This window comes from Pagrus pagrus (assembly GCF_965226575.1).
Source record: "Pagrus pagrus genome assembly, chromosome: 17".
NCBI lineage: Eukaryota > Metazoa > Chordata > Actinopteri > Spariformes > Sparidae > Pagrus > Pagrus pagrus.
Genome location: NC_140201.1, coordinates 16730099 through 16752834, shown reverse-complemented (window position 1 = coordinate 16752834; position 22736 = coordinate 16730099). Strand labels below are relative to the sequence as shown.

The following is a 22736-nucleotide window of genomic DNA, read 5'->3' as shown; positions in this document are numbered from 1 at the left end:
TTAAATATCACTGTCATGTCTGTACAGTAAATACGAAGCTACTGATTGCAACAGGCTAACTTCAGTTACCAGTCTTGGCCAAGAAATGGTCTGGTACATAAAACCCTGAAACGAGGCAAATTAACGTCCAATCCATCAGAATCGTATGCCTTTGAGCTTATCTATTCCTTTTATTGATGTGGCCATGTTTTTCTGAGAGTAGCGCATTACAAAACAATGACATCAAAGTCATGCCTCTACACTGCTGGAAACTTGCAACAAGGAAGAGTCACGGTGGAGAGGAATAAACCGTCCAAAGCATAGCTTATTTTCAATTACAAAGAGGGAAACAGAGATGGTTGTTGTATCCATAATATATAAATTCAAGTCAGGGTGGAAACAGCAGCAATATCCTGAAACATCTTTCAACAAAACATGAGCTTTAAAGCCAGGAACAAGTGCCGCTGCCTCCCAATGAGCAGCACATCCATTACAGAGGGTAAATATCCTATGTTATAATAACTTTAGTGCCACGCAGTCAGACTAAGCACATTCATCCACACAGAAAATTGATCAAGAATGAATAAGAAATCAAAAAGAATTTGATCAACAATCAGTATCGATAATGGCATTGATATCAATAGAGTGTTATCAAATCCCATCCCTAGTAACACCCTGGTTTTAGTACCTACAGTATTAAAAAGAAATACAAATCAATTAGCGAGTGTTAGAGGTGCCAGACGAACTGTTTCTCACTTCCAATCTTTGTGCTAAGCTTACTTAGCCTGTTGCTGGCTTTAGCATTCATACTTCAGACCAATCTAGCTCGGTAAGAAAGTGAATAAGCATATTTTCCCCAAAAACTCGATCTTTTCCTTTAAATGAAATACAGCCACACTCCTCCCATCCCCTGCAGCTCCTCTATATTTCAGATTCATAAGTCTGGACATACCAGTCACACGAGCACCACATCTGTCTAAATAACACCTCAACAACTCTCGTGTCGGCAATACTCCCGCTATGATTGCATCTCCATATCAGGGGCTGACTGGATACCGAGCCTGACATTTCATTTCCAAACGCAGAGTGGCTCTGTGGATGGTTCTCATCTCGCATGCGGCGCGGGTCAGACACCTGCCAAGTCATCTCCTGCCAGCCCAGACGGAGAGGATGTGGGGGAGTGACAGCTCCCGGAAGAAAAAGCAGCAGAGAGAGTCACTTCGGTATATTGGGCCCGAGATAAATTGTGGAAGTTTTACAGGGAGACGCTCACGCAGTCAGAACAGTGGGCTTCATTTCTTTCCTCGGGCAAGGTCTGTTCTGTGTGTGTGTGTGTGTGTGTGCATGATGGAGAAACTCACACACAGAAAGTATCATCTACCGTATCTCACACAAGGCTCACAAGGCTAAGTGCTTCTGGCAGCCCTTATTATATTAATGGGAAGTGTTCTGTAGAGGATAATACACACATGGTAGGCTGTGATGAAAGATGGCACCCAGCGAGGGATTAGGGAGGTTTGGAGGAATGACAGAGGGAGAAAGAAGGCTAGAGAGAGTCGAACACTCCCTCCTTTGTTGCCTCCTCTTCTCTTTCGTTCTTTCCTCGGGCAACAAACTGTTGCTTAAGTCGGCTTGGGAAGGCAGAAATGGATCGCGAGTGCTATGGTGAGAAGAAAGAGGGAGACAGGGTGGGGGGGTGATAGGGCACGCCAGACAGTATATCCTCCCAAGTAGATCCACGCTCCATCCCTCCTCTCCTCCCGCCTCTCCCCCCTCGCTCACCGCACTCATCTGTTTTCCACTCTGCCTTATCAGGACCAGATGGATCTGACTGTCTTCCCTTGCATCCCCTCTTCTCAGCCTCCCCCCTCCTCCCGACCACCTTTCTCCTCCCTTTCTCCCCCTGGCTTCGCTCGTTTATGACACCCCACGGATTTTGTCACTCTGTGGTTTCTGGCAAGGAGAGAGAAATACCAAGCCGAGTCTCGATTTCAGCAGGCAAAGAATGAGGGTTTGACAGAGTGAGAGCTCTGGGAACACAAACAGGCCTTTCTCTGCCTCCTACAGCTCCTTTCCCTTTATTTTCCATATCTTGTTTGTTTGCTTGGCTCATATTTTCACTCTTGCTGGTTTGTGGCTTTAATGCTGGATTCCTGTTATAAATATAATGCATTTGTTTCTATTCTGCTATTGAAACTTAGATAGATATCGATACTATACTAAATATAGATGGTACAAGTTCCTTCTCTGGAAATTTATATCAATCGCATTTTACAGGATAATATTGCCACATACACAAACTTGGGTGAGAGTTTTATAGAACTGAAATGACATAAAATAAACATAAAATGTAACTGTTAAGGACTCAAATGTTTAATTCCTCTTGAACAATTGCTGTAGTTTCATGGCTGGGTGACAATATTTTTCCATATTGGTGCAAAAACAAGTGTGGATTTATGGACTCCAAAGCGGGAAGGTCCAGTATTTAGGATTTAGGGGGATCAATTCGCAGAAATGGAATATAATATTCAGAGTTATGTTTTAATCAGTGTATAATCACCTGTAACTAAGAACCCTTTTGTTTATGGTGCCTTAGAATGAGCAGGTCCTCTTCCACATAGTCTGCCATGATGCACCATCATGTTTCTAAAGTAGCCCAGAACAGACAAACCAAACACTGGCTCTAGAGAAGGCCTTTCCCACCATTCAGGAGGGTGACACGTTGCAATCTGAATCTTAAGAAATTGTTTAATATTTTAGAAAAAAGAAAAAGGATTTTTGTTCTAATTAACCAAGGGAGTGGCAGCCTGGTAATCAGTGAGCTTTAGAGGAGCTTGTCTGCTGATTTTGGCTAGCTCGTTCCCCATTTCCAGACTTCTGCTAAGCTTGTGATAACTGGCTGCTGGCTACAGTTAAGAGTGGTATCGATCTTATCTAATTGTACTCGATCTTATTAAATTGTACTCTCCGCAATAAATCAAATTAGCATATTAAGTAAAACATTGAACTCCTTCAACTATTATCATTTCAAAACATGCCAAAATGCTGAATGCATGAGTACTGAGTAAAGAATTTTTTGCCAGTCTTCATACTCATTTGCCTTTCGGCTGGTGCTTAAATGGTATTGGGTCCACAGACTCTGTAGTATAGTTTCTCTGAGTTCTTCTTCACAATGAGAGACACTTGAAAGATTGACTGTCTTAATTTCTCCATATAATAAAATTATCTAATTTACCCAAACCTCAACACTCTAACACTGATTTTTGCCAATAGAAGTGTGCCACAAATAATAAACAGTCACATAGTTTTAACTTTAGCACTTAGAGGATATCTTTGCTATGTTTTCTGAACACACTGCAGCTTCATCCTTCGGTGCATTTTCAATCGGGTTTGAACCTAGACAAGGCCTGTGATTAATGTTGTTGCACAGTCCTCTCTATAACTCTCTCTACCTTCACCCTCCCTCCCTCTCCTCCTGCTCTGCTTCTCTTACTCAACCTTTCTAGAAGTGCCAAAGGCCTAGGGAGCGACGCAAGGCAGCGAGATATTAATAAAAATATGACTGAGTCCAATGGGATATGACAGTAGCGGCGGGGGTTGTTACAGGCAGGCGTGTGGTTTGGGGGGTTCAGCAGAGGTTTTAAGTCAAACGGGCCCTTTAATGTGGTGTGACTTTGCCCACTTGAGAGGCTGGTGTGAAGTTACAAGATTGGACCCAACTGGGATGGGGCGATGATGGGTCCAACTGCTGGGACGGCCATGATGAGGGAAGGCACGTTCAACTGGTACCAGAACCCACAGCGGCGGCAGCCCCTTTCCTAAAGTACAAGCCCAACCCACACACTGATGGCTCACACACTTCCTCCACTATATTACAAATCAATGGCTCTTTAAGTGGGGTCATGAAACTGCCACAAGCCCTTAAAAAGATCGTAAAAGGCCCTGTAGTGTACTGAGATACTGTTTCATTTCAGTTATAGTTTATTTACTTAATTAAACAGAGTAAGATAACAATTATACTTTTAACTTGTATAGTGCAGTTCATGATAAAAAAAGATGTTTTACCTTAACCAGATGTACATAGTAAAACATCACAAAGAGCAACAACAGCTGAATGAAAAAGGGGCATAAACAACCAAAGATTACTTTAAATTGCAATGTTAAATCTGCAGAAATATATTCTAAAATTACATTTTCGCCTTGAATGTTTTCGTTAGAATCCTGAGAACATTAAACTTAAAGGCCAGAAATTTCTGTGAATGGCTGCAATAAAAAAGAGTAAGGTCACTAAATAAGAGCTTGAGGACTGGAAGATATGATGCAGCAAAGCAGGAAGAAAAGAAAAAGATGGAACACTGAATGCATAACTAAAATCTGTTGAGTCGACAGGGGAACAACATTTGTCAAACCAGGACCTGTCTGTCCAACTATTGCATTGCAGTAGAATACAATATTACAACACTGCTGCTCATTGCCAAAAAATTTTGTGCACAATCCCCAGATTGCACTTGCCCAAAGGCAGACACACTGACACTCCCAAAATCAAACCGACACCAGCATTTACATATTTCACTTTCCACCACACCAGCACGTCAAGGACAACGCTGATGCAAAGTAAATATAGTTTAACTTCAGAAAAGATTGTAGGGTCCAGTGCAAATAAATTAGATCATTACGATAATCGATATAAAAATTCAGCACCAAACAGTCCAGAATTAAAAACAAATGCACTGGAAACACCCGAGATTAGGCAAAACATATTTTAACCCTGAATATGAGGTTCAATGTTGTTAAAAAGGACAGTTTTGCATTGCTAGGCCCATTCACCAAACTGCACACAGCCAGACAAGAAATATAGAAGCCTGACCTCACCGAAACCCCATCTGAAACATGAAGCCTTCTACGAGCCATAGCCTTATACAATAAAGCTCCTGCTGAAGCAGACCTCAACCACAAACCCCAAGCCTCCAATACTGACCCAGCACTGTCATTCTTTTGTATCCTCCACACACACACACACACACACACACACACACACACACACACACACACGCCACAGCCTTTACAGATGTGTACAATACTCACATATGCAACATATGCATACACACAGATACCTATCCTTCCAACAGATGAAAGCAGCTTCTGTGGGGAAAAAAATGTCTCAAATGCCTGAAATAAGGTCTATTGTGGGCTGCCAACACTAGTAGTGAGTGCCAACTCATATATATTTGTGTGTACCTGCAGTAAACAGTGAGTGTGTATGATTACAGATAGAAGGAGAATGCACGTGAACAGCTTGTTCCTCTAGCCAAGGATGGGAGGTGGAAGGTGAGGAGAGAAATGGGAGAAAGTAGAGACAGAGAGGGGAAGAGGCGCCCGGCCCTGTGGTTTCCGGGGGTTAAACGGCAGAACATGCTCGCACATTAAGAGCCATCTGATCCGCGGCTAACTAGAGAGTCGCGACTCTGTTTGCAAAAGGCCCTGCAGAAAGAAAGAAAGAAGGAGCAAGAAAAAAAAAAAAGTCTCTCCTCTCGTCTAACCGCTCCTGTGCTCCTTTCATCCGAATCCAAGAGTGACAGGAGAAGTCGTGGCTGATTCCAAATGACTTGCAACCTCTTCTTTCTTTTTCTTTCCACTCAATTTTATCCTCTACTGTTTATATGGCCACTCCATTTCTAACTCTATCTTTCTATCTATGTTTCTCTGTTTTTCTGTCATTCACTTTTCTTTCTCCCCTCATGAAAAGAACATGGCACAACCCCAGGCCACACTAACTCCCTGACTAACATGTGTGTGTGTGTGTGTGTGTGTGGTGGGGGGGGGGGGGGGGGGGGGGGCAGGGTAGGAAAGTGAGGCACTTGGGAGTTTCTGTTCTTTCTCAGTTTTTCTTATGTCTCTTCTCCATCTGATATCACTTCATCTGATGCACATCTTTCCAGTAAACACTCACTTAAAACCATTCTCATGGATATGAACAAGTTTGTGCTTGTAGAAGTGGTTTGTATGTGTCAGAGAATCAGAAACAAGGTTTTTTTTTTTTTTTATGTTACAGATAACGATTTCTCTATTCCAGTGATCGCATTCCCAGCTCACCTCTGCTGTAGACATTTGCCGCTGATTGCCCCCTTTTGATAAACCGAGCGTTTTATCGGCTGCTTACACAAATATCCTTGCTCCCCAACGTCTTATATTCAAACACTGACAATTCACAGATCAGCATGCTCAGTAAACCGCACTGTTAATAAAGTCAGATGTATTGTACATACTTCCTCAGAGAGCCACATGGAAAAACTACTGAATCCTACAGCTACAAGATGCATAGCTGTAATCTATCCGTGAGACCACATGGATTTCAGCAGCGACATAAATTATGGTGCAGTGAAAGAATGGAGCGCTTTAAAAATCCATTATGGAGCTGGTCTTATATGGCAAGCGTCATATCGAAATATTTGCACGCAGCGTGCGGTCTGCAGGAATATGTGGTTCTGTGTGTGTTTGAGAAAAAGTGAGACTTTTTTTCCCCTAGCTGAGACTTGAATTTGAGATCACGTGTGAGCATTTCTAACATTATTTCTCAGCAGTGAGGTGAATGCCTCTGACGTTAATACTTTCACAGGTGTATTTCCTCATTTCCAGTGACGTGTATGAGGAAGACTTGTCAAATATTGGGAAATGCAGCACTGCTGACATTAGGCGTAGCATCAATGTGGGTGGGCTAACACACACATGTAGCAGCGTCGGATTAGGAAGTGGTAGGCCACATCACATTACTACCAAGACGTCTCTATATGGCCTCGCCTGTCTCGTGGGAGCCATGAAGCCCTCACACCCAATCCTTCCACCCATTCTCTCCTCCCTCCCTCCTTCCACCATTTTCTCAGTGTCATTTGCGATTAGCATCCCGCCCATCAGTGGGTTTCTTTCCCACCAAAACTAAACTTTCTCGCATTAAAACTGACCTCCAAGCGGCAGCGTTCACCTATAATCCAATTTCCAATAGATGTATGTGGAGCTGCCTTTCATTTACCTCCTCTTTACTCTTTGTTTATAAGTCACAACGGTGCTGTTGTCATGGAAAAGTGTGGAAAAGAGTAACACGCTGTAGATTACCGGATGCGGCGCAACTCAGGTTACCAGGTAAAGCCTGACAAATAATGGAGAAGCTTTTGAGTGTGAAATTCTGAGCTGCAAAACAAGGACACAAAAAGAAGATGTCTTGTTCTTTTTTCCTCATGCAGCTCTTCAGCAGCTGTTTGTAGGATTGTACTTTCAACTAGTCGCCCACAATACAGGGGGAAACAAAAGAAAGAGCACAACTAACTTCTTCCCTACAACGACCTGCAATCATGACTCACATCATATTCCCCAGCTGAGGAAAAACGCCTGAGGTTTGATAAGTATAATTACCTGACAGTGGAAGATGTACTCTGGCGTGGCCTTCTTAAATTTGATGTTCCATACTAGGGCAACACCATCCGGTTCATGAGGAGCATCTTCGTTATTGTTATAAGAGGCAACCAGCAACTCAGGATACTGAGAGAGAGAGAGAGAGAGAGAGAGAGCAACTTGTGATAAAACTTGCATTATCGCTGCTAAGACTTTTCTGAGCTACATACACAAGGCTACAGGACTCACCTGAGGGGACCAGTCAAGGCAGGTGATTACACGATGTTTCGACCAGTGTTCATCATAGAATAGTCTGCTTAAGGACAAACTGGAGCCACTGCCCGAGTCTCTGAGAGAAAGATATGAGAGAAAACAGTCAAAGGTTACTTTGTGAACAAACCTGAAGACAACGGGTTTGTTCCAGTCGCATAAGAGACATGAAATAGGTACCTGCCAAGAAAAAAATGCCTTCTGTCTGCAGGAGTCAATTGTGATCACTGCTAAGGTATCTTGAGTCTAGATATTTACAAAGCGTACCAGCCATAGTAAGTACGGAGGAGGAGGAGAAGCTTTTTTGCTTTAAAACATTGCAGACAGAGCCTGTGACAGCTGACACCAATCACTGATTCACAGAGCTACACTACAGTTTACTGACTTGTAAAGTGGAATTATATATCATATCATGACTTATGTCAGAAATACAAATTCACTGAGATGGATTTAGTCAAAAGTAGTCTTTACGGAACAAGGTCTTTCTGTTTAACAATCATACAGTATTTATTATTTAAGTTTCTGATAGGCCATGTTGACAGTTGGCAATCAATGTTGTCTAAAGTTAAGAGCTGCAATGACTAGTCGATGGGAAGCATATTAAATCGTTGATAATCAATTCATGTTTGTCATTTTCATTTCTTAAATGTAAGGATTTTAAGAATCTTTGGATTTTGGACTGTTGTTTGGACAAAGGAATCAATTTCAAGACATCACTTTGGACTGTGGAAATTGTGATGTGCATTTTTCATACTTTACGTGATGAGCATTTTTCTAAAAGATTTATTGAATAATTCTAAAAATAATCAGCAGATTAATCTAAAATGAAAATAATCGTTAGCTGCAGCCTAATAAACTTTCAAGTCAGTCTTTAACAGCACCCATTGGCTGATTCAGCATATTGACTTGACATGAGAGGAATTTGGAGAGAGAGCTGTCTGACGCTGTCCACCCTTGTGAGTCAGTAATTTCAGCCAACATGTTGCCTGCGGTCAAACTAGATCCTGTACAGATTGCCACTGGCCACTTCAGAATGTTGCATCACCACAGTTTCCAGACCTTTAATTGTAGATAAACTCCTGTTTGAGCAGTAACTACAACAAATTCTGTACACTAAAAATTGCAAATGGTCCGCTTTGTCTGCAGTAGTATGTGAGAATGAACAGCAATGGAACAAGGTAGTGAAATGTAGGTTATGTTGTTACAACTTCACAAATAGCACATCCATGGAAAAAAGAAGAGGGCTGATGTGAAGCACTGGGCCATGGCCTGTTTTAGACATAATCTCTATTTGACCACAGGCTTGATGCTCCTCTGAGGCTGCAGTGGTCAAAGTTGAAGTGAGCTGGTGAAAGCAGAATTCTTCTGTAATAGCAGCTCTGCACTTATGACTTATAACTTCAACCAACACTTTGATAACCTCCATTTGGAGGCCTTCAGATGGCAAGACAATGCTCCTTAGGATGTAGTGGTTGTCAGTTCAGAGGAGTTTTTAACCCCCTGAGATTGTGACATCAGCAGGAAGAAATGTATTTTGAAGAACAAAGCAGCTTCCAGGCCCCTAGAGTGACACAGTGGGCATGAGTCAGCCTGAGAGAACATTTCTTAGTTGGAGGCATGTGAGTAAACACTCACATGTGCTCGCTCACGTCCAAACACAGACGCCTTTCCTCCCTCCCTCCCTCCCTCCCTCCTGCCTGCTCACCCCTCTTTGTCCTCCAGGTCCCGGCCGCTGTAGTCAAAGAAGATGTCACCGTCTTCGGCCAGAGCTCTCTCCATCACCCGGATGCTGCAGTCGAAAAAGCTCTGAAACTCAGAAGAGTGCAAGATCTGCTGCCTCTCCTCCTCTGTCAGCTCCCGCAGCACAGGAAATGAGCCTGTTAGAGGGGACATAAACATAAAAACATGTGCCTTATTCTAATTATCGAGTCATCTCACAAATATTTTAAATGTGTTTTCTGTCTTCTTCTTTCTTCTTGTTCTTTATATCTTTTCTGTCAGAAAGCGATTAACAATGACCATCACACTTTTCTAAAGCACAAGGTGACATCCTAAAAATGTATGTTTTAGCCCAAGTTCCAAAGATATTACATTTATCCTAATTATAAGAGAAAGAAAAGAGGAAAAGGTTTTAGGCATTTGTGAGGACTATATATGGTATACAAAATATAATAAATCTAACAATTAAATCTAATATATTCAAGTACACTGTATTTGATATGATGTGTAAAGTATAGGTATGTTCCTATTTTGAAATCGCTGTTCAGGAGCGTCAAACTCGGAAGGGTCCCGTCATTACTGACAACGGTACAGATATCTTACTGTATCTGACAGTACACAGTAAAAAATAGAAAATTGAGTACATCATGTGCTTCTGATGTCAGATTAACATTCACTTCATCTCTATCAAAACCAGAATCACATCCGGGACATAATAAACTACAAACAGTCCCTAATGCATCTTTTCTAATAAAACCCTACAGTAAGAACTTCATAAACAAGAGAAAAACAAAGCCCTCTGAGCAGCCCGCCTCCCTTTGAACGTAATGGTCGCACAGCACGGCGTCCTGTTTTTGAAGTCACTGTCCCCAAGCAGCACACATGCGATTTTACACACACAAGCACGCACAGACACACATATATCGACCTTTACCCTGCCTCTTGACTTTGATCCCCCTCCATCCCTTTGTATTTCTTACGAGTTGTCAGAAAAGAGCCAGTGAATCGAGTGGCAGAGATCAAAGGCCAGACCTTCTAATAGGCCAGGATGGAGAGGAGACGGATGACTGTGTGTTTATGAGTGTGTGTGTGTGCATACATCTGTCTGTGTGTGTGTTTGACTCACACACGGCACAGTCAGGACTGTGTATGCAAGTGAATATGAATATGTTTGTGCATCATGCGTTGTGTTTTTACTCACTCGAGGCCTACTCTCCATATTTTACTACGTGAAACTACCACATACGCATGCACACACACGCTTCTCCATGCCTCTCGACTTTGAAGTGTGGTCGGGGAGGTCAAGTGACAGGTTTTTAATCAGTGCTGACCCCCACATGCCATGGAACTGATATGCTGGACCCGCCTTAACCTCCCCACCCTTCCATCTGATACACCCACTGACTGGATGCGGGTGTCACACACAAGTGACCACATTTCGTGACAGTTTGACCAACAACATGTGAGAAGTCGAGAGAGAAAGGTTGCTCTGTGTTGGGTAACTGCTACATAATTTGGTATCACTTTATATTAGGGTACACATATTAACCACTAACTAGTTGCTTATTAGCATGAATGTAAGTAGCATATTGGCCCTTTATATACCGAGTTAGAAAGATTTCATTTAAGGTTGTTTGGACACAATTAACATTTGCAGATTTGTGTTTTGTTACTAGGGGTTCCATCAATCTGGATCTATTTATTGAATCAATGATTAATGATGTGATCGTCGATGTCATCGATGCACAGTGAAAACGTCAATTCGTATGATCATTTCTATGATCAGCCTTTATTTTGAAATTCCCATACCACATCTGTCAACTTGTCCGTCTGCAGCGTACCTCCTTCTGAAACATTCAAACCGTTTTAGCGCCAGTCAGATAATTGCAAGCAGCCAAGAAAACGATGATGATGACATGTTCGGCCCTCTTGGGAATCAATAATCAGTGTGGAAATAATTTTGGTTTTAAGGAAAAAACTGGTCAACAGACAGACAGAGCATCTGACTCTACAGTCTGCTAAATTGTTGCTCTCCCTAGAGCAGTATTAGCTGCTCTGTTTCAACAATTGTTAAGGTATGTGTATGTATATATAATTAGCAGTATTGAGGAGGGAGAACTCTTAGCTAATGACCAAGTAGTTGTAGAATACTAGCATGCAGAATGGGGCATTAATAAATGCTTTATAATCACTAATAAAGAGCCAATATGCTTCAAATCTGCATGCTAACACGACTTCAAGACAACTTAATTAACAAGGTGGTTCAGGATCACTACAATTATAATAATTGATGATTTTTATTCTTCCATCATCCATCCATCCTCCCTTTGTACCTTCTTTGGTTTCCCTGTTCTCGTCATCATCTTGCTGCTCCGACTCGGGGCCCGGCTTCGCCTCCATCATCTCCTCATCTTCCTCTTCCTCCTCTACTGAGAGAGAGTAAAATAAAAAGAAAGAGAGAGAGAGCACTCATGTTAATCAACAGCTGTTCCAATTTTCCTCGACCTCCCGCTGTGTGCTGCCTTCCCCCCCTCCTTACCAAAATAATCACTCCCAGACATGCACCAGTACACCTGACTAACTAACATTTGGTCCAAATGGGTTTCATTTACAAACACACGCACTTGTATTTGCATTTCTTCCTTTTGTTTTTTCAGAAAACAAAAACATGTGAAGCATAAATGCTGCAGAATCTCTGTTACTTTTGCACATGAATATTAAGTATTAGTTATTGGGTAGTCTTGGAAGTAGAAATATAAAGTAAGCCTGAGCTCATTTTCGGCTGTAGCTGTAGCATGTGCTCACATGGTCTGCATGTGTGGACATATTGGTCACTCTGCATGCAAATCAACCACACACACACACACACAGACACACACAAAGACACACAGCAGGAAATGTCAGAGTTGTGTGCGCTCTCCTTTTTCGCTCACCTTTGACCCCAAGCAAAAAGATCCAGTGATGTGTGTGTTAAAGGGGATTCCCTGTGCATTCCCTCCAATCAGGCTCTGCAATTATGCTTGCCTCTCCAGGATTTATTGTAAGTGTGTGCAGTGTGTGTGTGCGTGTTTGTGAGGAGGTGGGGTTCAAGTATGAAGGGTTACTGTCAACATAGGCACCTGCTTGTGAGCTACTACCCCCCCGCTCCCCCCATGAACAAGCCCCCGCACCCCTCGGGGTATGTGTTGGTAACCCTCGCCAACCTCTCCTCCTCTTTTTTGTCCCTCCCTCCCTCCGAAAACAGATGCCGAGAGTCAGGGAGGGGGCCTCTCAGAGGACCTCTTAACACCCTGACACCGTGACCAGACACCTGTGGTCTGCCAACACACACACGCTACCCACACACACACACACACACACACACGTACAATCTGTCTTTTCTCTCTCTCTCTCTCAAGCACACACACCCGGGGCCCTCGCCTGCCATGCCAGGGGTGGCGAGGGGTTAACTGGCGCAGGGTCAAGCTGACAACAGTCGCTCAGTCCAGTGGGAGGAAGTGACTACATCACACCCTCAGACGTGTCATGTCTCTCTCTCACACACATGAACTCAAGCATACACACACACACACACACGTCGGGGTGTGTTTAACTCAGTTGGAGTATGGCCCGGGGCACTGTTGAAACCACTCGCTCAAGGGCCGTCCTTGCACCGGATGAACTGTCCATTTATCACTCGGACTCGCCTGAGCTTTTGATGAACTCACTGCTGCTCTTTAAAAGGTACAAATGCGATTGTAATTGGTGGAACACTTCAGTGGTTGTATTACTATGATTGCGCTCATTTCTGGCCTAATTTCATTTTTTTATTTTAGCCATCCTGGTACATCCTTCTCTCACCCTGTCTTCATGTTTGCTTTTCTTTGTCACTCCCAACCTACAGCTTTTGATAGATGACTTTAATTTTCATGCCGTGTGTGTATAATAAATGACTAAGCTAAATCAAACACATGGCGGCCAGGCTCAGTCCAAGTCAGTGGTTAACAGCCAGCTGTAGTGATCCAAACACCAGTGACCCACCAGTATGGAGGAGAGACCAGAGAGGACCAGACAGGCAGACTGCCAGACTAGCTCCATGTCTGAGCTGCCAAAACAGACAAGCTGCAAACAGAAAGGAACAGGAAAACACTCCTTTCAGGCCCTTTTGTCTCTCCATCCATGCTTTATTTGCTTCTGATGGTTTTGGCATCCGTCAGTCACCTCTTCCCCTCCACAAACTGTGGTCATTAATCTGCAAGAGCCTCGGGATGTGAGGCAGCAACTGGGGTATTGCTAACCAGCATTGGAAAAGATACATTATACACAACTTCTATTCTATCGCTTTCTATTCTATTCTATTTTCTTGACCTTACGTGACCGGTCCGGTGGTTGGAATGTGTGGCGATGGGAATGGGAGGAGCGTGAGTGGAGGAGAGAAACCACATTGAGGAGCGGTCAAACCGTCAACCCCCGGGACCACAGGACTCCGGAGCAAGGCAGCGTGATTCATGGCCTATGGGTTACCTCACTGAGGGGAGACGGTCCAATTCCCGCATGAAGATACTGCTGATGTCGTTGCCAGCGGCCATGCATCAAGTTGTTCTGTCAGCACTGAAAATATCCCGGATATTTCTTTTGAATGGAAATTTTCTGATTCATTTGTGTGTGTGTGTTCAAAGTAAAGCAAAAGCTATATTGCGGAAAAATTATATTTGAAAGGAAGACTCATGGGTTAGAAATGATAAAACTTTATGTAAAATGTGCATGCAAACACACACATAGACGCACTGCAGGGTTTCCTGTTGAGTTGCAAAAGAAGCAGGGAAGGGAAATCAAAAGAGACAATCTTCCACAGTTTGAGTGTGTCTGCCTGCTACCCTGCAAGTATCTGCACACTTTCTTGTTTCCACCTCATTCTAGTCACGGGATGCTTTCTCTTTCCACCTGCCGCTTAATACCGCTCCTCACTGCAGGACAACAGGTTAACTGGTATCCTCCCCCTCGCCACAGACGGGGGTCCACCTTGATGAAACTCCGCTTGGGGGCTCCCGTTTTGGCCAGCTACCCACCCGGGGTAATGATATCCTCGGTAGCCCGGGGCCGCCGCATCTGGCTGCCTCAATCTTCCCCTGGCTGCTTACTCATGCTGACCGGGCCCAGTCAATTCAGTACAGCCCAGCAGGTATGTAGACACACAGATCCACAGTGTGGAGATACGCAAGTACACACAAGACGTGTAAAGGTGTTTGTAAATGCATATGCACACACACATGCACAACAGAGGCACAAACCCACACGTCTGAATCAGTTAAATTGTTTGGAAGCACAAAAATGTTACACTGCTAACAAGAATGGAAAAACAACATTACCTAACATAGCCTTCCTTTCTTCTCTGTCAGACTCTACATAAGTCATATAATAATATAATATAAGACAATGCTCCTATATATATATATATATATATATATATATAATATAATCACATGATCTTTTATCATTATCATAAAAAAAATCATTGTTATATATATTTGACAGCGAAATCAGTTTTCATGCTACTTAACGATTAAAAATGGTTCCATTAAGTTCTCCACAGAAAGGGGGTTACTGGGGGAAAAGGGAGTACTGGTATCAACCTGGTACTTGGTATTGTATATATATAGTATATATAATTTGTGTATATAACTTAGCAACATTAGCTGTTACCACATCAATAATCTTCTAAGACACATCTCTCCTCCAGATTTACTCTCCTCTTAACTCTTTTCATCAGACAAGATAGCTAATTATGTTTCAATGCAATACTGTATTGAGACCAATTAGCACTATATAATCATGTTTCTCTTGTTAGTCGGTATAAACATCATTATTGCTTTTATGGACCTACAGAAGAGTGAAATAGTTCAGGTGAGAGTAATGTGCTGATCTGTTTGTGGATTAAAGAAAACATAGCCTTAACGAAGGGGTGATACACCGCTGAGAGTTTCATTAGCTTAAACATCTTGTATTATTTCACAGTAGGCAGCTACTATTGCGCATGTGGCGAGAAGAGTTTTGAAGATACTGACAGCATATAAAAGACGTACACGCTCTCTTCTGCTCCCCCTTCGGCTAGTACACGAAGCACAATGGTGCGGTGTGTCACGGCAATAATGTGCTAGCATGTGTTCTGTTTGGTAAGGATCAAAGCTTGAGCTAACCTTTTCTTCTGAACCCAATCCACAGTAAGTGCTAGTGTGCTGAAATATCTCAGTGCATGCTTGGAGCGACTGGCATAGTTATCAAAGAGACCTGTGGGTGTGTGTGTAGTGGAGAGGATGAGACCGGGCCCCAAGTTTGTCATCGACTACATTATGGGAACAGAGCTGCAGACTTATCATAGCCGTATGGAGGTGACTACTAAACTGAGTCACACACAATCCAAGTTGACAGTACTCATAATTTTTACAGCTCTCTATTGTATTAATCACAAAGAAAGACAGATACTGATATGAGAGTGAAGAGGCGGCGGAAACACAAGACAAATACAGCAAGATTTTGGGGGATCCCACGCGCTGGGAATAACCCTACAACATTATACACACATTCATATGGACACATACACACATTCAGAGTTCGCAGGGGTTCTGGGATGTTGGCTGTTGAGCTGACCACAACACATGCACTATTGCAGAGGAGTAGGAGGAGGCTGACATGACTTGAAAGGCCCCTCTAATGTGGCCCTGGCACGACACACACATACTCAAATGAATTAACTACACTGAGAACTCTTATTGTCAGAGAAAGACTCGACACACACATACTCACACTGCATCCACTTCACCTCTGCGTATATTACACATGACCTGAGGCACCAGGGGAATTCTCTCACTTTTATTCATCCCACCTCCAGTAATATAATCCTTGTTATCTAAAGTGTCAAAAGAAGATTTATATAGCCATAATGAAAGACAGCATAAATGATAGAGGTCACAAATAAAATAATGCAATTCTACAATAAATAAAAAAGTGATATGACAGGCCTACAGGAAATGTGTCTTTCCACATGGGATATCATGAACATTTTTTAAAAGATATGTAGCTATAGGATGATTCTACAAAATCTGGAAAAACTCAGAAGACTGTTCGGTGACTAATTTAGCTAAAGGACAAACATCATATTTTAGGCCATCAACAAGCTCATGAGTTTAGACCCACAGATTAAAATACACACTGCTAATTACCTCATGTTCATGCTCTTAACAGTTAAACCAGTCATCTCTTTTAAATTATTCTTCTCATTCACAAACTGGAGCAAAGAATAGACTACAAATCACTTCTGTTCAGGCTCACTGGCATAAGTTAGCAATGGTATACAGAATCAGTTTTAAATTCTTACTATTTGTTTTGAAAGTGACAAAAACAGATTAGCTCCACATTACATTATTTATCTGCTAATGGCTTTTTCTGTGCCCACGTCATGTAGGTCATCCTCACAACAACTCCTCTCAGTCCTTCACTTATGCCTCTAAACCAAAAGGTGAACAGGCTTTTTCTGTTTTCTGCTCCAGATTCATCATCCCATATTAAGTTCTGTTCCACCATTTACAATTTTAAATCAAATTCAAACACACAGTACGTGATTTCTGCTGCTATGTGTCGCACATGGTCATTTTTTAAAGGTAATGTCACATTATGTTTTGTCTAATTCCCTGACTCTGACTGTCTCTCTTGGAAGTAGTAGCGAGATAGTAGCGATAGGTGACCGTTACCTTCAGTAAAATTACGGATTTCTGTAATGCAAATACACAACATGGCTAAATATATGACAAAGTTTTTAAATATTTTAATTCGGAAAGGTTACTTATTATATTTATATTACATAAGACACCCACCTTTTTCTCCTGTTTTTAGCTAATTTCTAACATACTCTTAAGGGCTTTTTAATCTGCTGTTGGTTTTCATTCAATTTCTCTTAATTTCCTTTTTTACTAGTTTTAGGTGCCTTCTCTGTATTATACATGTACTGTTTCATGTATACCTGTGTTGAGGCCGATTCTAACTTCTCCTGTTGTTAATAAATGTGCTATATATATATATATATATATATATGTATATACACATATATATATATATATATATATATATATATATAAAAGTGACTTGACTTGACAAGTGTCTTGGTGAACAAGGCAGATCCATGGCTTTTTGTTAAAACTCAGTTGGACTCACACCCATAACTCTCTTTCTGAACACAGAGAAACACTGCTCACACTTTAAGGGACCTCTGCTAGTCAGGTTGGACAGCAAATTGATGGGTGAGAGCCAGCCACGCAGTAAAGTCGAACAGATCTTTTTCTGAGAGGTGAGAGGGCGGTCCAACCCTGCTGAAGAATCTCACTGTTTTGTAGATGGTTGAGACAGACAGGACAGACTGTGGACAGAAGTGAAACAGTGCGAGTAGACAGTTGTAACTTCTTACAAGTTAAATCGTATTCCTAAGAAGTGACTTAAATGGTGAGTAACTGCTTGTAAAAGGCTTTTTTTCCCCCAGAGTGACCCAAGATTTAATTTAGCTAGAAGTGAAAATGTGTAAAATATTGGTGACTTTTCATTCTCTCTACCCTTGTACCTTTGTTTGTTAATTTGATTCCGTGTTGGGTTTTCTTTTTTTTGTTTTAATAGCAAATAATGTTTAAAATTCATCATGGTTCATCAAGTCATGATTACCACAGTAGGGGTAAAAGTATTTGCCACATACACACACATTAGCAGCAGGACTTGATGTTAAACTGGTGAGGCTAAAACCCGCAGGATGATTTAGATTAATTCATCTCTTCACCACACTTCGCCACACTGATCAAACATTGTGCGTGTGTGCGTGTGTGTTCAAGTCTATGTTCAACGGAGTCTGCACTGAATGCACACACGCATGCCCACACATAATCAGCTTTGGTTAATGCAGCCCATTCAGGCCTTTGGGGGTCTGCGGCCAACTCTGCTGTGTGCTGTGGATAGATTCTGCCCCCATCTCTTTCTCTCTCGTTCCCTCTGTCTCTCTTTCTCTCTCCCCCCCTCTTCCTAGCAGTGCCACCCAGGCTTGGCCCCAACCCAGACCCACATCTTTAAACTGAGCCATCATGCCACGCCACGCCATGCTATGAGCCCAGCCGCAAGGCCCCTGATTAAAACCTATGACTTCAAACTTTCCAAACTGTCAAAAACCCAGTCAGAGAGGGAGACCGACAGAAAAAATCTTACATAAAAATCACCGCTGTGGCATCGACTCACTTTTCAACGCGTCATCTGAGCTGGGATTTGTGTCACTCAGAAACAGGGCTGTGTGCATCTGTGTGTGTGGCTCAGGATGCTGGTGTTTCATTTTGTTTTGATGAGGGACGGATGGGCAGATGGGCCAGTTTTTATAGGCGTGCTAAAGGTTAATGCTTGTGGTGGAATCTTTTTGGAATGCAGTAAAATAGACACAATTATTCGGAGCACCTCAAACCCTTATTCTGCTCAATGCCTTCACCAATCAAAAATCTAGTGGGATTTTGTCAATCAAACTAAGAACTGAAAAGCCAACACATGTTTGAGATTAATTGTAAACTATTATTTTCTAATTCCAATAATTTGACTTCATCTAATACTCGATTCTAATAAAAATCTCTGACATCTTTGGTTGGTGAGACTTTGAGGGAGCCCTCAAGTATGTGTGCCAAGAGTGCTCCCTGCTGGAGCGTTGCAAAATAGCATGCAACTGCAGCCAAACAGAAAATCAGCACGGTTATCAAATTTCTCTTCTATCACCTGTCAAGCCGTAAACTGTGATAATGATCTGGAAATGTAAAGTTTTAATCGGCTGCAACCTGAAACAAAATGAGCTGATTTGAAAGCCTGTTGAATTTGATTAGAAGGCTTGACTGAAGAATAATTGAAAACAAACTTACATGTTTTCAACCTAGATTTATTTTGACTTGACAAATAATGTTCGGGGTTATATGTTTAACTGACTTCTTAAAAAGGCACCAATTCTTGAAGAGTATAAAACAGTGAAAAGGCACAAACATGACAACAAAGGGTTAACAAACATCAAACTGAAACAACTAAAGTGAAGCAGGGCTATAAGCTGCAGGCTAGCTGTGGCAGTGAACCGCTACACTCTCAAATGAAAACCCCTGGAGAGGCGAAAGGGATCTCGGAGTACAAGGGAGACCACCCAGGCAAACGTTCAAGACCCACTGTTGTTTTACACACGTATAAAAAATGCAACAGGGAGGGGGGGGGGGTTGAGGGTGGGGCACACATGTCAAAAAGTCAAGTTCAACAAAATGCGAGTGAAAAGGAGCACGGTTAAAAAGAGAAAAAAGGGGGCACATGAAACTGTATTCCTACTCATCTCAAGCACTCATCAGATGGCAAATATTATTTTGGATGATGGCCATTTTGCCAAAGAGAGAAACAAAAAGCCGGAAGGGAGGGAGATGAAGAAGGGGGTTCATGTACCTTATTATACGGTGGTCATAGGGGAAAATTGCAATCATCTGTGACTCACTTGGAATACCTTACACACTGTGAAAGACATTATTTTCCTCTAATATCAAGAGTTTTCTCTGGGTTTTGACTGCCATGGCCATTTTGACAGAAACCGCCTGGGAACCTCTGCATCAATTTTAGAAATGAAACAGGAGTGAAGGCTGCGCCCTTTTGAGGGCGATGATGATGAAAGTAAAACTCAAGAGTTGTTTTATGAAGAGAGAAAGTGAGAAGCGGCCGATTATGTGCGTCTGCAGGGAAAAGACGAGGGGGGATCATAATAGCAAAGCCTGAGTCTGATCGGGAGTTTGAGTTTGTGTGTGAACATGCACGTACAGCACATGCACACTTGTTTTAAAAAACACTTCTAGAAGCTACCTTTACTCTTCCAAATGTCCAGAAGTCACCAAACAGAGAAAGTCAATTTTAAAATTCACTTTCAGTGTAACACATTTAAAGTAAAACAACGGAGTACATTTTGTCCTCTGGTTACACTCGCTGTGGTTATTCTCTATTTGACTTGCATTTTGACTGTAGAAAACACACATGTATTCTCTCACACACGCACACACATACATCCTCTGGTCTGTTCAGTCGCTGTTGTAGCCGCCTGGCTGGAACAACAACAATGTATGAGACAACCGCTTCCATATGTGGCTGCATACACATATATGCGCACATACCATACGCAGACACATACAGAAACATATAAGTACCTAACCGTGCAAAACACACACTCGTGCAACCACATTCCTCCCTTCAGGACCATGTAGACTGCCCACAAACCCCTCAGTCATGTCCGTTTCATATAGACTGGGAGTGTGTTTCATTCACTGTTTTTATTTGAATGCATCGGTGCTTCACTGGATTGTAGAAATACCATAGACAGACACTTGATAAACTGGCTGAGTTCTGAGAGTTTTGCTCTGAGCCTCAGCCCACAGCCCAACACAGTAAAATTTCCTTTTCGCATGATGACCTGTTGGAGAAACTGCAACAACACAGACCACAAAATACTAAAATGTTGCTTGAACACAAGACTCTGAGAAGAATTTGTACAGAAATCTGATTAAAGAAGCATCAAACAAGATGACCAGACTACTTATCAGAACAACTCTAATCTTACTGCATTTCAAAAATAACAAAATCCAGGCTATGATAGTTGGCTTACTTGCTTTAGTGTTTTTTATTATTATTATAACTTGTCATGGCTGTATTTGATTGGACAGGCAAGGAGTGACAGGAAACAGGGAGCGAGGGGGGATTATACGCAGCAGAGGGCCACAGGTTGAAATTGAACGCTGGGCCACAGCGGCAGGGACACAGCCTCTGTACATGGGCTGCACACTGATCTACTGGAGCGACCCTATGTCAGTTTGATCAGTCACATTTTACAACAAATCATGGCTACAAATGCACCGATATGAACTCAAATTTAGTGCTCACATTTTGAAACAAATCCTTTAAAGTTTCATCAGGTTGCAAAGAATAGATTTTAGAAAAAGATTTTAAGGGTCTGTTAAGTGAACCAGTTAGAACTGGCAGTATGGTTTAAATCAATATCGCAATATCGTTACGCAGCATAACAGACAAAGTCATCACATTCGTGAAAGAAAAACTTCAATAACTTAGTGCTGTGGCAGAGCCTTTCTGTGTGGAGTTTGCATGTTCTCCCTGTGCTTGCATGGGTTTCCTTCGGGTGCTCTGGTTTCCCCCACCATCAAAACATATAGATAAGGTTAATTCTCTGGTCACTGCCCTTGACCCGGTTGGTGCCCGAGCGCTTTACGTTCGCTGGCAGTTTCATTAAGTTGTGAATTGTATGATGGTTTGTGATAAAATAAAGATTCTTCTTTTATAAACTATTAAGTCATATAGTACTCTAAATACATTTCAGACAGATATTCCAATACTTTTGGTGCCAATTTAAAGTCATGATTAATACCTGAAGGACATTTTTGCTCAAGTGCTGATAAAAACCAACCAGGTCAGGACTTGTTGAACCATATTCAATAAATTTAGAAGTTTGTAGAAAACTCTAACCAGACCAACATGCTGCAAATATGCAAAGATAATTTCTTAAATTTGCAGTTTGGTTTCTTAACTACTCTATTATGGTATTATGTAGAGCTCAGGTCATGTGTGTGGCCACTTTGCCTGTGTGCACATGTGTGCTTCTATGTACACCAGTGTATGTGCATGCTTGTTTATTCCCATGCATGTTAGTCTGCACATGTGTGTTTACATTTATGAATCTGTCTGCTTATAGCTGCATGTGTATAAGTACATTCACAAAAATATATGTCTTTTCAGATCAGTGCTTGGAAATGGGGTTTCTCTTGCAATTAGAGGCCATTACCAGCCCACCACATGTCAAAAGAAAAACCTCTCATTGCCGTAAATATACTTAAGGAGTGAATTACTGACCAACTATACACTCAAGCTGTACAGACCCTGAAAACTAATGGGCCAGAAAATACATGAGGTGGGGAGAGTCATGCACACATACTTTTGCATACGGATGCACAAACATTAACACACACTTTTGACCTTGTGACCTTTTAACCTTAAATAATAATAATGGGGTTTTCCAAAGTTGCAACATCAAATTATACACAAACACACACAGAGTTGTATTTCTGAAGGCCCACTGGTGGTTTACTGCGAACAATTACTGCTGTAATATCATAACTGCAGCAACATCCCTAGGTGGCCTCGCCTGCTTCTCCTCTTTTTTCTCTCTCTCTGTTTCTCCTCCATCCCTCTATTCATTCTCTCATGTCCAAAGATTTCTCATCTTCTTTTATATTCCCTCTTTCTCACTTCCCTCTATTTTCTCTCTATTTCTTTGGCAACCTTTCCTCCGCAGCCTATTATGGATCTTTTAAGGC

At 42.0% G+C, this 22736-nt stretch overlaps 1 protein-coding gene across 13 annotated transcripts in view; it reads right to left on the bottom strand.

Annotated features, from left to right (window-relative positions):
* The window catches only part of dync1i1a (dynein cytoplasmic 1 intermediate chain 1a), a 56152-nt gene that overhangs the window by 20102 nt on the left and 13314 nt on the right, over positions 1-22736 (bottom strand). For 10 of the 13 annotated variants that reach the window (XM_084378845.1, XM_084378848.1, XM_084378847.1 and 7 more), the window contains 4 exons: positions 11688-11783; positions 9341-9512; positions 7615-7714; positions 7387-7512 (listed from right to left, as the gene is read on the bottom strand). In XM_084378845.1, the coding sequence (XP_084234971.1) occupies positions 7387-7512; positions 7615-7714; positions 9341-9512; positions 11688-11783 (494 nt within the window). The remainder of the gene's footprint in view (positions 1-7386; positions 7513-7614; positions 7715-9340; positions 9513-11687; positions 11784-22736) is intronic. The other 3 variants (XM_084378846.1, XM_084378844.1, XM_084378843.1) reach the window with 1 other exon arrangement.